At 47.8% G+C, this 14447-nt stretch overlaps 1 protein-coding gene across 3 annotated transcripts in view; it reads left to right on the forward strand.

Moving 5' to 3' along the window:
- The first annotated feature begins 474 nt into the window (after nucleotides 1-474).
- The window catches only part of LOC119382980 (gamma-aminobutyric acid receptor subunit beta), a 213248-nt gene continuing 199275 nt past the window's right edge, over nucleotides 475-14447 (forward strand). For all 3 annotated transcript variants that reach the window (XM_037650925.2, XM_037650926.2, XM_037650927.2), the window contains exon 1: nucleotides 475-2657. In XM_037650925.2, the coding sequence (XP_037506853.1) occupies nucleotides 2554-2657 (104 nt within the window). In that variant the 5' untranslated portion in view covers nucleotides 475-2553. The remainder of the gene's footprint in view (nucleotides 2658-14447) is intronic.

The following is a 14447-nucleotide window of genomic DNA, read 5'->3' on the forward strand; positions in this document are numbered from 1 at the left end:
ACTGCGAGCGGAAAGAAAGCTGCGAGGCGAGAGTGTAAACAAGTGCAAGAATCGATGACCGGCAGACGACGAAGACGACGACGACGACTGTGGAAGCGGACAGTGAGCAGAAGAGGAGCTCGGCATCCCAGAGCAGGAGGCCACGCCGAGAGGAAGGGTTGACTCTTCCTCCTCTTCGCTCCCGGCCGAAGCGAGAGCTGGAGAGGTCCGAGCAATGGCGGCGGCGGTCTGCCATGCCCGGCTCGCTCCTGGACACGGGGGATCCCAACGGTGGGGAAGGGCCGGGACGGGGAGCAAGGGGGGACCCACTTCCGCCGGACGGGGGCGCGTCTGCGCAGCGGCGGGCGGCGCCAGCGCTGCTCCTTGAGATCGATCGGCAAGCGCCTCCGAGAGGTCCGGCGCATGCGCTCAGCGAGAGAGAGGGCGCGCGGGAAGCGAGGGCGAGGGACGTCGCGCCAGCGACGCTTCAGAAATCCTGCAGTGCCGGTATGCGACGGTCCAAGACCACCCGTCTGCGGGTGCTGCGGCCAGGGCCCTGCCAGAGACGAGCCGCAGGACTCTGAAGGGGAGTAGTAGCCCGCCCCAGCGAGAGAGCCCCCCGCAGGACTTGGCGCCTTAGATTTCCCCCCCTTTCCTTCTTTGTGTTTAGGGTTCCCCTATCCCCAGATTTATCCCCCTGTTTGTTCGCTAGTTCGGCCGGGTGCTCCCGTTCGCCGCGGAAACTTGCTTGCCTCCCTTGATCCTTCCTCCGCCGCCAGCACTCGGGCTCCATCTTCAGGCCATCCTCCGGGGCCTCGCTTCCCGCCGTTGCTCCTGCTGCTGCTTCTGCCGCTGCTTACTTCGGCTACTGCTGCTGGTGCTCAGTGCGCGCGCGCGTGCGTGGCCCGCTCTCTCCTGCCCTCCTAAGTTGCCTTCTGTTTGCGTTGTGCGTCCGTCACTGTCGGTCGTCCGTTCCCCAATCCCGTAGGCTCGTCACCCGAGCGGCCTGTCCCGTCATCCGGCGGGCACGCGCATCGACCCCCGTCTCTCGCCTGCGCCCCGCTTGGAAGCCCGAGATCAGCTCACTCCCCGGTATCATCGCTTTCCGCTTGGGTTCGTATACCGTTGGGTTCCTTGCGTTTTAAGACTTGGTTCATGCGAGACTCGGTGTCATCTCTTGAGTTGTTCTAGTCTTGCCTGTTGCACATTGGGTTTTCCTTCCCCGCATCCCTCCCGTACAGCGCCCGCACTATACGTGACAATCGCCCCCCGAGAGTTTCAACCGGTGGCTTCGCTCCCCACGTCTCTGTCGAGGCCCGCAGCAGTCGACCGTTAGCCGGCGCGCCACGGGGCTCTCTTGCTAACGAATCGGCCGCGTTAGTGAACGCTAGGGACACTCGTTCGCACCGGGACTCTTGATCACCGCCCACACCAAGAACGTGGTCGGGTGCACATCCGAAGCCGGGACTCGCAACGCCAGCGTCGTCGACCCGTGCGCCGCCGTGTCATGTGATCCTGTCCCTCTCCTGCAGTCGTCAGCAGCACGAGGCGTGACATCGCCGCTCGCTCGACGAAAGCAGCAAGCAGCGTGACCACGACGCAGGAGGACGCGCAGGAAGACGGCGGCGAGGACGACGGAGGCGGTGTGACCGACGACCAGCGAACAACTCGCGAGAGCGCCATGCCGCAGACCGGGGTCGCCTGAGGGGCCCTTCCCGCCGCAGGGCCCACGCCACGGACTAGGTGCGCACAGCGCCTCCCTCGAGCAAGCCGAACGTTCCGACCCGCGCAGCCGACGGAATTCGAAAACAAAAAACCGGTCCACGAAGACAAAACGCCGCCGCGTCCATCCTCTTTCTGAGCTGCGCGACGCGCATCCAAGGGGAACAAGCCTCGCACGGCCTCGAGTCCCATCCTTAGTTCCTCTGGTGCGAAGAAGAACCGTGAAGCCGAGCAGGGCTCCCTCCGGAGTCGAGTCGTAACACACAAGCGCGCCCGCCTGGTCGGAGCCACTCGGAAGAAGAAAGAAATCTGCGCACGGCATACACACACACACGCAACCCTCTTAGTCTCTCGAACACCCTCCCCTTCTTCACGACTTTTTATCGCTTTATTTCGGGGGCGAGCATCGCGAACCCCCAACGCCGTTTTTTGAAGAAAGTGCACCTTCTCGCTGTCCCCCTACAGGAAGTGATCGGCGAGCGCACCGCCTTCGCCGACCGCTTTCTCTTCTGAAATCCCCGTCTTTTCACACCTCACCGTTTTCTCGAAGAATCCGAGTTCTCACTGGCTTTCGTGCTTGCGACAGAGCAGTCCCCTCGCACTCGCAAGAAGAGAGAAGCCCAAGCTGAGCCGCAGATGTTTACGTCCAGCCCGGTCGCTGAAGGTGTCTTGACCGCCAAATCCTGCAAACCGCACGCTGAGCGCATTCTCTATCTGAGCAGCCAGTGACGCGCTCCCTAGAAAAAAAAAAGCGCAGCCGCACGCGAGGGACCTTTCAACTTGAGCACGCGTCTCCGGAAGATTTTTATTGCACAGCGAAAGTTTCACACGCAGGCTGACGGTATTTTTGAGATGAGACAAGCGATGGCGTTCAGTTGCTGGTCCTTCGTTCTCTTCGTGGCCGTCGCTGTCACCAGTGCCGGTCGGGATAATGGTCCAGCCCCCCTGCAGCCGGGGTGAGTACATCACCACATTCTCACTGCTCGCGTGTCTCGCACGTGCAGTCATGGACAACTCAAGGCCTAGAGGCATATGTGTAGTTATAAGCAACCACACCACTATGGTGGAATGGATATCTGTCGTGCAGTACAGCGATAGCATTGACGTGCAAACTGCACGTTACATAATCTATGTCGATGAAAGTCTCTCATTTTTTTGTACTTGCGTTGGAACGTCCCGCTACCCTCGTTTTTGTCCATGGCTGCAGGCGATAGCGAATGCTTAGCAAAGAAATGACAACCTTTATCTTAAAGGTTTGAAAAAAGCACCAGAATGTTTTGTACATAAAAAATGAACAACATAGTGTGAGATAGCAATTAACTCTCTGTAATATTAGCCTCAGATGCGACTTCATGCAGTGCAATATTGAAGTACTTGTACAGGCACGTTTCTGAATAAGTTTGGTATATGTGTTCTTTGAAGAGCTATGTCTTTGAAGACCTATGAAGACCTATGTGTTCTTTGAAGAGATCAATCGCCCCAATTCTATCAAAGCAAAAGTCACAATGCGTTTGTGGCACTTGACTGCGGTAGAGTTCACATCTTGAGGAAAGGTTTTCTGACAGCACTTCTAACATCTACCATGTCACTACGAGTTTAACTTGTGTATGAACTTTAAAGGGGTAAGCAATTGCGAGTAGGCAGTGTCTTGAACGTTACCGCTCTGCTGAAATCATTTGTGTATTTCAAATGACCCATGCAGCGTCTGTGTAAACATTATGGCATCAAGCACCACAACACACGTAGCAGATAAAATGCAGATTTTAGCCGAAATATGTTTTCCATTCTGCCTCTGTATCGAGGATGCATTTTGGAGAGAGACAGAATGGCCTTCAAATCGTTCATAAAATTGTTGGTACGTTGCAAACATGAAACACTGACCCATGAGTGTTGCCACTGTATAATAATAAAGCAATATAATTAACGTCTAGAAATGATGTTCATTCATTCACCTTTCTTCCGTCCCTTGATGCGGTCCAAAACACCTTAAGCTTGTTGTTTAAATGATTGCAACGATGCTGTAGCATCCTGATAGGCCTAGACCATCACTGTCTTGCCGATTATTATTTGCAGCAACTGTTTTAGTCGCAGATTTAATTAATTTTCTTTTTAGTAGGAAGTCTGAGAGAGCTGCTCCTGTCCAATCCGTGTTGCCGTGATTACAGTTCACGAACACCTATTACACACGCTGTGTATTTCTTCATGTAAGCACACGCAGGTTCCAGTAGAATATAATGGATCAGTTGGTTACATTATAATTCATCACTGTGCTGGGATTTTGTCTTCTTTTGCTTCATATGCACAACTTCGTCCCATGTTATGTCGTTAGCACTCGACAGCTGAAGACCAGAATTCTAAGCATCAGAGTTGAAAAACGAAGAAAAAATTGACATGTTCGTGTCCATATACGGTATGACATCGGTCCTATAGTTTATAATATACAATTCGTACGCTTGCATTGTCATAGCAATATTGTCAGAATGCTGCGGCTTTGTTCAAGTTTTGAGAACATCTTAAATGCAATATACAAGACGTTAAAAGTAGACCCTAGAACGTGTAAAACAAAGATGCTGAGGTTACGCAACGCTTAACGTGCTCCGAATCTTCTCGGAACTTTGGAGTTCGGCGAAGTTCCACTTGGAGCAGTGCGAGGGCGCCAGGAGCCGTACATACGTAAAGCCCCTTGATGTTGGAAAGTAGCGGCGCTCCTTTATCTACGCCGGCTCACCCTCGCCGCGCCGTCAACCTCCTCTTTTTTCACCCTCTCTTTCGCGGAGCCGGCGCATCCGCAACGCTGAATGGCTACGATGCGCGATAGCTCCCAGTCAGGTGACCCTGACGTCACGAGAAGCGAGCGCAAGCAAACTTCGCGCGCTTTCAGCTGCTCACGCCCGCCATGAACCCTCCAGGCGTCAACCCTCCAGGCGTGTGTGTACGGGTGTGTGCAGGTGTATGCGTGTTTGTATGTGCGCATATGTGCGCCTGCGTTTGTATGTGCGTGCGCGCACGTGTTAACGTGTGAGTGCATGTGCGTGCGTTTGTGTATACGCGGGGTTTGTGCGTGTACGCACGTATGTGTATGCGTGCGCCTGCGCGTGCGTGTCTGTATACTCTGTATCACTTGTGCATGCGCGTGCGTTTCTGTATCGCTGTGTGTGTGCGTGTGTGTCTGTATCGCGTGTGTATATATGTGCGTGCGTGTCAGTATCGCGTGTGTATGTATGTATGAGCGTGCGTGTCTGTATCGCGTGTGTATGTATGTATGAGCGTGCGTGTCTGTATCGCGTGTGTATGTATGTGCGTGCGTGTCTATATCGCGTGTGTATGTATGTGCGTACGTGTCTGTATCGCGTGTGTATGTATGTATGTGCGTGCGCGTCTGTATCGCGTGTGTATGTATGTATGAGCGTGCGTGTCTGTATCGCGTGTGTATGTATGTGCGTGCGTGTCTATATCGCGTGCGTATGTATGTGCGTACGTGTCTGTATCGCGTGTGTATGTATGTATGTGCGTGCGCGTCTGTATCGCGTGTGTATGTGTGTATGAGCGTGCGTGTCTGTATCGCGTGTGTATGTATGTATGTGCGTGCGTGTCTGTATCGCGTCTATATGCGCGTGTATATGTATTATGTGCGTGCGTGCGTGTCTGTTCGCATGTCCACGCACGTGTGTCTATAACACGTGTGTACGCGCGTGTGTATGTATGTGCGTATATATATATATATATATATATATATATATATATATATATATATATATATATATATATATATATATATATATATATATATATATATATATAGTCGAGAAAGGAAGACAAAACGTACGCAACAAGCTTTACTAACGTTTCGGCAGGAGGGCCTGCCTTCGTCAGAGTGAATGGTTAGAGATGCCACGCAGGGCATATATACAAGGCGCTTGCGTCCATATCGCAACTAAGTGATTTTCACTTTTTTGGACAGGCGATATTACAAATCAAGATATATACGTGGTTATACACAATGCACGTGGCAATGTACAATAATATTATGGCACATCTTAGATAGATAGAAACTTGTGTGCATTGAACAAAGTATACAAAACAGCAAAACAAAACTGCAAACTGCGCACAAACCAAAAGAGAACCGCGAAATTCGTACAGTAGTTTATATGGACATTAAGGCAGCATGATAATCTCGGTCAAACAGGGATGAAAATAATACAAATAAATAAATTAGATACAAGAAGCGCGCAAAGCATGTACGTTCAAAATAATGAGTGACACAGGCCGCGGGCGTTGCGTACGCGATGATAGCCAAATAGTGAACCGCGCGCAAGCAACATACGATTAACAAGGCAAAATGCAAGCAAGTGCACCCGAGCTCTCGTTCATTCCGTCAGACAAAGTTTTGAATTTATGAATTAGGAATGATTCTCTAACCTCGCGTTCATGATGTGATTTAAAACCTGATTCAAGTATTGTGGCTCTGATATTACTAAAGGAATGGCCTGCGTCGGTGACATGCCTCGAAACTGGTAAGTGAGGAAGGGCATGCACATGAGCTTTATGATTGTTAAAACGGTACCTAAAGGCAGTTTCAGTTTGACCTATATACTGTATATGACAGATGGAGCATTCAAGCAAATAAACCACATTCGCTGAGTCGCAATTGAAATCGCCCCTGATTTTCAACTTGAAGTTAGTCGCTGCGCTGGTTGCCAGGGTAGCCGTTGTCATGTGAGCGCACACTTTGCAACGGGGCTTTTTACAAGGATGGCAACCAACCATGTGGGTGTTGTCATTGCCTTTGGTTTTAGAGGAAGTTAACAAATCGCGCAAATTTTTGCCTCGTCTGTAGACAACACGGGGTGGTTCTGGAAAGGCTCTTGTAAGACGTTCGCTCTGCATAAGCATGTTGTGGTGTTTTCGAAGAATAACTGCGACATTAGGGGACGATGCACTATGGGTTAACACCAAGTTAATCTGTGAACGAGTCTTAGCATTTATTTCGTTCTGCTGAGTGCTGTTCGGTCTAATGCGTCGGCGCGCTTTACTGCGTCATCGATTAACTTCGGCGGATATTTCTGTTGAAGAAGTGCAGTGCGTAATCGGTTACAATTAGCATCAAAATCAGACTGTTCTGAGCATATTCGCTTAAAGCGTAAGGCCTGGCTATAAGGTAGGCTCGATTTGCAATGCCTTTTGTGGCTGCTTTCAAAATGTAAGTACCTGTGTCTGTCGGTGGGCTTGCGGTACAGTTTCGTGGTTAATTTCGTACTATTCAGACATACTGTCACGTCGAGAAAGTTAATAGTGATTGGTGAATATGTGTGCGAAAATGATATGGAGGGGTGATATGGAGGGGTGACTGCTTAGGACATAGCGCGTATTGTCTGGCAGTTTTGGGCACATCTCCAGTACTCTCTTGCTTACAAGCCATAGTGTTTCTCTAAAATAACGGTGTACCCTCTCTGTTTTTTCACCAACTACTTGTATCTTTCCATACATTACGCGAGTGGTGATGTTGTAAATGCGGTGAGATTATCTTGAAGCCCTTGGTGCTGGTGCTCTTCTATATCACGTTAAACTACTCAAAATGTGTGGGTTTTCAAAACGCTGAAGGAATTTAGATGCATAACTTACATCTGGTGATTCGTCTTATTGTACGACGGTGGCTGCCTTTCACGGTGTTCTGCATTTATTTAATGAGTCCACAGATGAAAAAACTGGCCGCGTATCTGCGTGCTACTCTGCACATGTTGTCGAAAGACGATAGTCTTTTGACGGCCGTTTCTGCGCCGTTTCAGCGCAGCCTAAGAAACACTAGCATTTTCAGCGCACTAGGGTCTTTAGAATTACTCATCTGTGTATTTTCTAGTAAAGGAACACACCACATAATACTTCCGTATTGATGTTGCGCCTCAGTTTTGCGTAATATTTGCTTTTTGATCGACAATGTTCACAAGTATGAACACAGCTACCAGTTTAGGATGGCTGGTTGTTCAGCAAGTGCTTAAACTTTGGCCGGGTGGCTGAATCGTGTGACAGACAGACAGACAGACAGACCAAAATTTCTGCGTTTAAGTTCCCCAAGAAAGACTATCGTCTTTAAAAACGTTACTCGTCGTTTGTCTTTACATAGAATATGCTGAGCTATTACGTCGTATTACCTGAATCTCTCTTCTAACAGCTCATAATACACGCCACGGCGATATTAGGTGGCACACTAGTGAAGCACTAGCTCAGTGTGATGTGAAATGTGTCTCTCCTTCTCTCTCTCTCACTCTGTTACTCCCTTATTCCCCTTCCCATGTGTAGGTTAGCACACTGGACGTATAGTCTAGTTAACCTCCACACCTTTCCTATATTCCTTCGATTTCTCTCTCAGGCTATTCGTCTTTAACCATGTGCCGCATAATCACCATTCACAATCTCCTCTCAGCACTACCTTAGTGACAAACAACCTTCCGTACTTGCTGGTTCAACAATAGCAAGAGTCTGATGCTAAATAAATAATGGCAAGAGAAATCGCCCGTCTTCTTAGTTCCGGGAACAGGGAATATATTCGCTTGATAGATCGAGGTTCGGTCATTGGTGCCGACTTAACAGCATGCGCCGTTGATGAGTAATGATCAGCCGTAAAGGTACAGCACAATGTCCCTGTGCCCGTGGGAAGACGAAATTTTCTTGGAAAAACGGCAAATGTGTGCTTTGAGAAAGTGACCAGGTACCTTTCCTGAAACGAGGTTGTCTCTCGCCCCTTGCCCATACTGAGGCACGCGTAGATAGCCCCATGCACTTGTTTAGAGTCCAACCCTCTCTGCTCTCCAGAGCTTGAACGTTAGTCCTGCATTCCTTTATGACACTCATACAAAATGTAATGCAGGCATCGAAGGGACGGTGTCGTGAACAGTGGCAGTGCAGAGAGTACACCTCAACCACATGTGCGGGTAGAGGCACTTGGCTTCTATGCAATGACAAAGAGTTCCTTCGGATAGTTGCGATGGGGACGTCACGATAGGTTCCTGTCAGGTACTATCCCCGAATGGAATGCGTTTTAACATATATAAGACATATGTTGGCCGTACGTAGTAAAGCGGCAAAATAATTGTATCTAAGCACACGACAAGCCAAACTGGCGCCAGCCAGCCTCAAACAGCTTCACGACTAAATTTTCTTGAGCCAAATCAAAGCTCCCATAAAAGGCACTGCCTGGAGACTCATCGTAGCATAATAGTTTTGTGCTAAGGCCTTGCACTGCTACGCTCAGGGCCTCGCGCTTGTACCCGGCAGTGGTGCCCATGGCTCACTTGAGGCGAAATACTAAAGTGCAACATGATCTATCTATCTATCTATCTATCTATCTATCTATCTATCTATCTATCTATCTATCTATCTATCTATCTATCTATCTATCTATCTATCTATCTATCTATCTATCTATCTATCTATCTATCTATCTATCTATCTATCTATCTATCTATCTATCTATCTATCTATCTATCTATCTATCTATCTATCTATCTATCTATCTATCTATCTATCTATCTATCTATCTATCTATCTATCTATCTATCTATCTATCTATCATGCCGGTTTAAAACATGTTTCGCAGCCTCCCCTCGAGAGTGCTCCAGATTCTGTACATTGGATGGCATAAAAAGAAAAGAAAATAAACATTCAACAGATTTTCTCTGCTTAATTGAATACCCCGGCGAGCACAGGTACGAACGAGTCGGCAAGGGCGACACGTGGAAAACAGGGGGCTCCAATAGCAGCGGTCTGTGCACCCGTCCGGAATTCAAAAAGCCAAAAGACGGACAGGCTGGACGCTTGAAGCGATAAACAGGTGTACCGTTTCAACTGAAGAGGCACAACGGGGCTCAAGGTTATAAATAGCACATTTATGGCGAAAGCTGCGCTGCTGTAACGTGAAGCGCACACGGGTTGACCGAAATGCGGGCATACGATATGTCGTCGTTGCACTCGCTTTCTCTGAACTTTGGCGCTGAGTACGGTCGACGGCGAGATGCAATTAAGGGACGCGTAAACGAATACTCCGCGTGCACGGCAAGCCGCCTTCGGTGCACATCCACCCTCAGCGAATATTCTATACCTGTCAAAGCAGGAATGCTGAAGCATACGAAGAGACACCTACGCGACGAAAGGCCGCCATAGTTGCACACATTTTTTTTTCTTTCCACAAGCCTTCGCACCAACAGTACCTTCCTTTCACGTCCTATCGACGCTCATTAAGCCGCCTTTCATCTGCCCGCAAAGAGTTCGCGACTTTGTTTATCTTGTCTTGCGTTCGCTAAATAGTCGCATTTACCATAAGCTCCACGACAGCACGACGGCAGCAGCAAAACTTAGACTCGGTGAAAGGAAGACATGCCGCTAAAATTCATTTTTCGCTATTAATCAAGCTAATTTATTGACACTTGTGCGGCATAGAGAGCGCGGTTTTATAGTTTCGAATTTCCTTCCAGTTTTTCAATATCGCTGAGTTGTCTAAAATTGAGAAAATGCACTTTCTGCGCATGGCTTGAGCTTTGTACCTCACGTAACCAAATGCTATAAAATAGTATACATTTCACTCATTGAGAAACTGCTTTCTCATTGGCTCATATATATATTCTCTTTACATATCCTAACAGAGACAAAACGTGTAATCCCGCCAACTATTATTCGCAAGCTCGCTAAATAGTTTCCTAAAAAGTTATGCCCAAGCTTGTTGAAAGTAAGCAATATTCCTATTTCTTGTACTTTGCATATCTTGCATAAAAAATCTGTCCAAGAATGAATCCAGTGAGGCGCGATACCTCTGGCGCGCATGTATTCAAACGAGCCTTCGTTTAAAAAAATAAAGAAATGCGCCCAAAGTTGAAAGTTGCAAACATGCAAACATAGATAGCCAATTTGTACAAAATTTGGCCGAAATTCAGAACGGTCTTTCCAGGTAGAGTATAAAGATTTCGAATTTTTCTCCTTCCATCGCCTGTATTCCCATTACCCTTGCGAGGTCCCTCTTTTGACGCAAGTTTTCCTCACTCCACTTTGATGACGAGATTCAACTTCAGCTGTCGCATTCCCACGCGTTCATTGTTCTTTGTTAACCATAGTGTATAGTTATATCAGTAGCCATGTACACAAGAGCACATGCAGTCGTCTGAGCAGTAGTGAAAATGAGCTAGCGCCAGCGCGTTAAAGGCTTGTGCTTGCTTGTTCTTACCCCAAAAGAGCTCGCAATTTCAGTCTAACTTGCCGTTATGACTCGCAACAGATGATCACGAATGCAAAAATTGATCATATACAGCCGATATGCTTCAATTAGAATTATATTTGCAATCTTCTGAGACCGATTGACATTTTCACAAATAAAGCACATTGAGGAGCCATAACTTTGCATCAGTATTCTTAAAAGCGATATTTTAAAGGAAGCGCGATTTACTTACTTGCCGCTGTCATCGTTTAAAGCTGTTTCTACATTGATTTATTTATGTTAATGGCAGCTAGTCTGCGATGACGTTGTTGATAATGCATTCTGACAGGTAACGAGTGATTCGTTATGGCGTTAGAAATTCAGTTTTACAGGAACCTGCGCTTAGAAGATATTGATAATAAATCTAGCTGTATGATGACATCTCGAGATAGGTGGAAGTTTTCAGTGAACGTTAATCAAGTCAAGTCGAGCTATTTCATTGCTCCGTCACTTCGCTTTCATGCCATTCCGAGTTTTGGATTCACGCTTCGTAATGTTCATAAATAATGACTGTGGATTTATAATGTACAGTTGTTTAGATAATATTCATGTTATTTAAACGGTAATATCCACAGAACAAGGATTCACTTATCAATAAAATCTAACGAATACAGTTTCAACTGATCATATCATTAAGTTTAATATACAGATTGCCTCAAACTTGCGTTTCTAAATAAAACAGATAAATAATTCCGAGTTTACAAAGGCGTGCACCTCTTCTGCGGATGATGCGTATATGAAATGTAGATTTTATTAGTTATTGTTCGTAAATTATCTCTTGTAGCTGCTTATGTCAGCATGAATATTTGTCTACCTACGTACTATATGAGAAAACACGTGCTGCAAACAGACTTTCTTGTGTTTGAAGACATTGACAACATGACTCGTTAGGGCTGTTACGTGTGCAATGCTTCGGCTTCAAGCAAGAACTCTGCAGCAACCGCCTTAAACAGGCCAAGAAAACTTGCCCTAATGAAGAATCTAGACCTTTAGGCATATTCGTTAGTTTGGCTACTTTTATTTATTTATTTATTTATTTATTTATTTATTTATTTATTTATTTATTTATTTACATTCGTCTTCTTCCCGCAGTGTATAGTACCACGCGAAAGCCACGAAATTAAATGAGCATGACAGGCAACCCGTCTTTTTTAATTATTTCGTCGTCTGGTTAACTCAGACTACGAATACACGCAGCCCATTTGCTATTTCGCAATTGTAATCTTTCAATCTACTAGTACGTGTTTTTCCCAATTTCGTACCAGGCTGCCTTACTGCCTGTAAAGGGTGCACCGCCGTGCGCACGACTGCGTTAGTAGAAGCTCACCTGCCGAAGGAGTAGTCATATATGGAAGTATGATTTTCGCTATATTGCTGAAAACTTTTTCTAAATGTTTGAATAACAATTCCGACATCCAAATGCTTGTCTTAGCAACCGTAGTATACGTGCTGAAAACAGCGGTTGTGTCGTTGCTTACTCCGTAAATCTCGCACTAACATCCGCGTGAGTGTGCGAGGAGGAGCCTACTTTCTGAACGGAACAGAGCTAGCAGGAAGTCTGTTAAAGTTTTTGCTCCTTTTTTTAACTGCCATTCTATACTACGTTATAAAAATGGCACTACTATGCCTAAAATCTGTGAGCACGTGTAAGTATTCACTCGTGGCCATACTTGTCACGGTACTAATGTGAGAGGCGTTACCACATTGGCATAGTGAGCTCACTTTCGCTGTTCTAAGTGTCCTCCTTAGAACAGAATGTACCAATGAGTGGACCTGCTTCCCGTTTCGATACCAGGAGGGTATATTATGCTGCAAACCTAGTTTATATGTAAATGTTTATGAGCAACTCAAGTGAACAGGAAGGAGGAAAATGAGAACAGAGATTGAGGAGAGGAGAAGACGCTACTTCTGAAGCAATCAATTTTGTTGCATTTGCAACAAGGGGAGCCGAAATTCTCAGATAGCACCGCTGAAACCACGGCATTCTGTTAGACCATACGAGGAATGCTTCGCAATGAATTCATAAAATAGAATCTAAAGCTAGTTACATTTGTTCCGCTGATAGTCGTAGGGCATCACTAATTACTGCCATAACAATATTTTTCGATTACATAACAGATTTAACGTATAAAGCAGAAACAAGAATTTTGAAATCAAGTCGACGGCGAAGGCGTATTAGTTCGTGACGGAAAGAATGGCGATCCTATCCTCAGTCTCACTCACTGCTCTGAAATCATCGCGGTGGCAAGGAACACAGGTGAACTATGTATGCAGAGAAGTACTGTCTTCTCAAAAAAAATTACGCCATCTCCCGCTAAAGGGGACCATGAGGCGATGCGAGGCCGGAGCACTTGCACGATCGCGTTCCGTTGGAGTTCGTTGCGCATGCTACCGACCTAGGTCAGACTGCTTTCGAACCAAAGTCGGTCGCACACGTTGCAGCTGTGCGCGGTCGAGGAATTCGCGCTGGAACCGGGAAGTCGGCACCGTCGAAGCCCGGGCGTTGAATTTGCCTAGCGAGGCGTTCTGCATGGGCGTTGGACTCGCGTCGTCTGTCCGCAGCCGATGCGTTGGCTCGACACTGACGCTTGGCTTCGACGTCGGCGTTGCGTACGGCGGGGTTTGCTTGCCGACGCTGCCGTTGCGTTTCGGCATGTCGAGCCCGCGTTTCATCCGTAGCAGTTTCCCGCCGACGTTGCCGTTTGAGCTGGGCTTCCCTAGCACGGAGCTCGAGGTCCGCTTGCCGACGTTTACATTGTGCTTCGGCGCGTCGAGCCTTCCCCTGCTCCGCGAACTCGGCAGGCCTTAAACTGGCGCCCACGTTGACGTTCGAACTAATGACACCGGCACAGTGACTGAGTATGTGTGGTGGTGGTAGCGGTTCGTAAGGAAAGGAAAAAGGCACCTAATTTCTGCAGCCGTTAAAGGAGCACGGCGCAGTGCCTTATAGGGGTGGGGGAAAGGTGGAAATGAAAGAAAAGTGGAAAGAAAAAAGAAAGAAGTGAAAGATGGTCGGCACGAACGACGAAGAGAGAAGAAGACAGGAAAGATGGGGAGCCGGTCACAGGAGTTCAAGGACGAGACCACAATCGGCCAGGGGCACGATGCACGTCGTAGACGAGGTGGCGAAGGCCCCGTCGATGAGAGGTGCACGGCATAGCGGACGAGGCAACCGTCACGGGGCGTCGACGGCGAGGGGAACGAGTACGCCCTTAACGGGCGAACGGGGCATCGCGGGCGACACGTCCGTCTCGCGTGAAATCCTCCGAGCAACATAACCGAGCCTTTTATCTAAACGAGAGGGAGTGGAGAGGGGGAGGGGTGAGGGAAATGGGAGAGGGGAGTGGAAAGGGAAGAGTGGGAGGTGAGTGTCGAGGGGAGAGGGAAAACGGGGAGTGAAGGGGGGAAAGGGGAGGGGAGAAGGTGAGTGAAAAGGGGAGGGGGAGCGGACAGGGGGTGTGTGGAGAGGGTTTGCGCATGCGCAGTAAGGGTGGTCACGCCTCAC

This window comes from Rhipicephalus sanguineus, chromosome 2 (assembly GCF_013339695.2).
Source record: "Rhipicephalus sanguineus isolate Rsan-2018 chromosome 2, BIME_Rsan_1.4, whole genome shotgun sequence".
NCBI classification, from domain to species: Eukaryota; Metazoa; Arthropoda; class Arachnida; order Ixodida; family Ixodidae; genus Rhipicephalus; species Rhipicephalus sanguineus.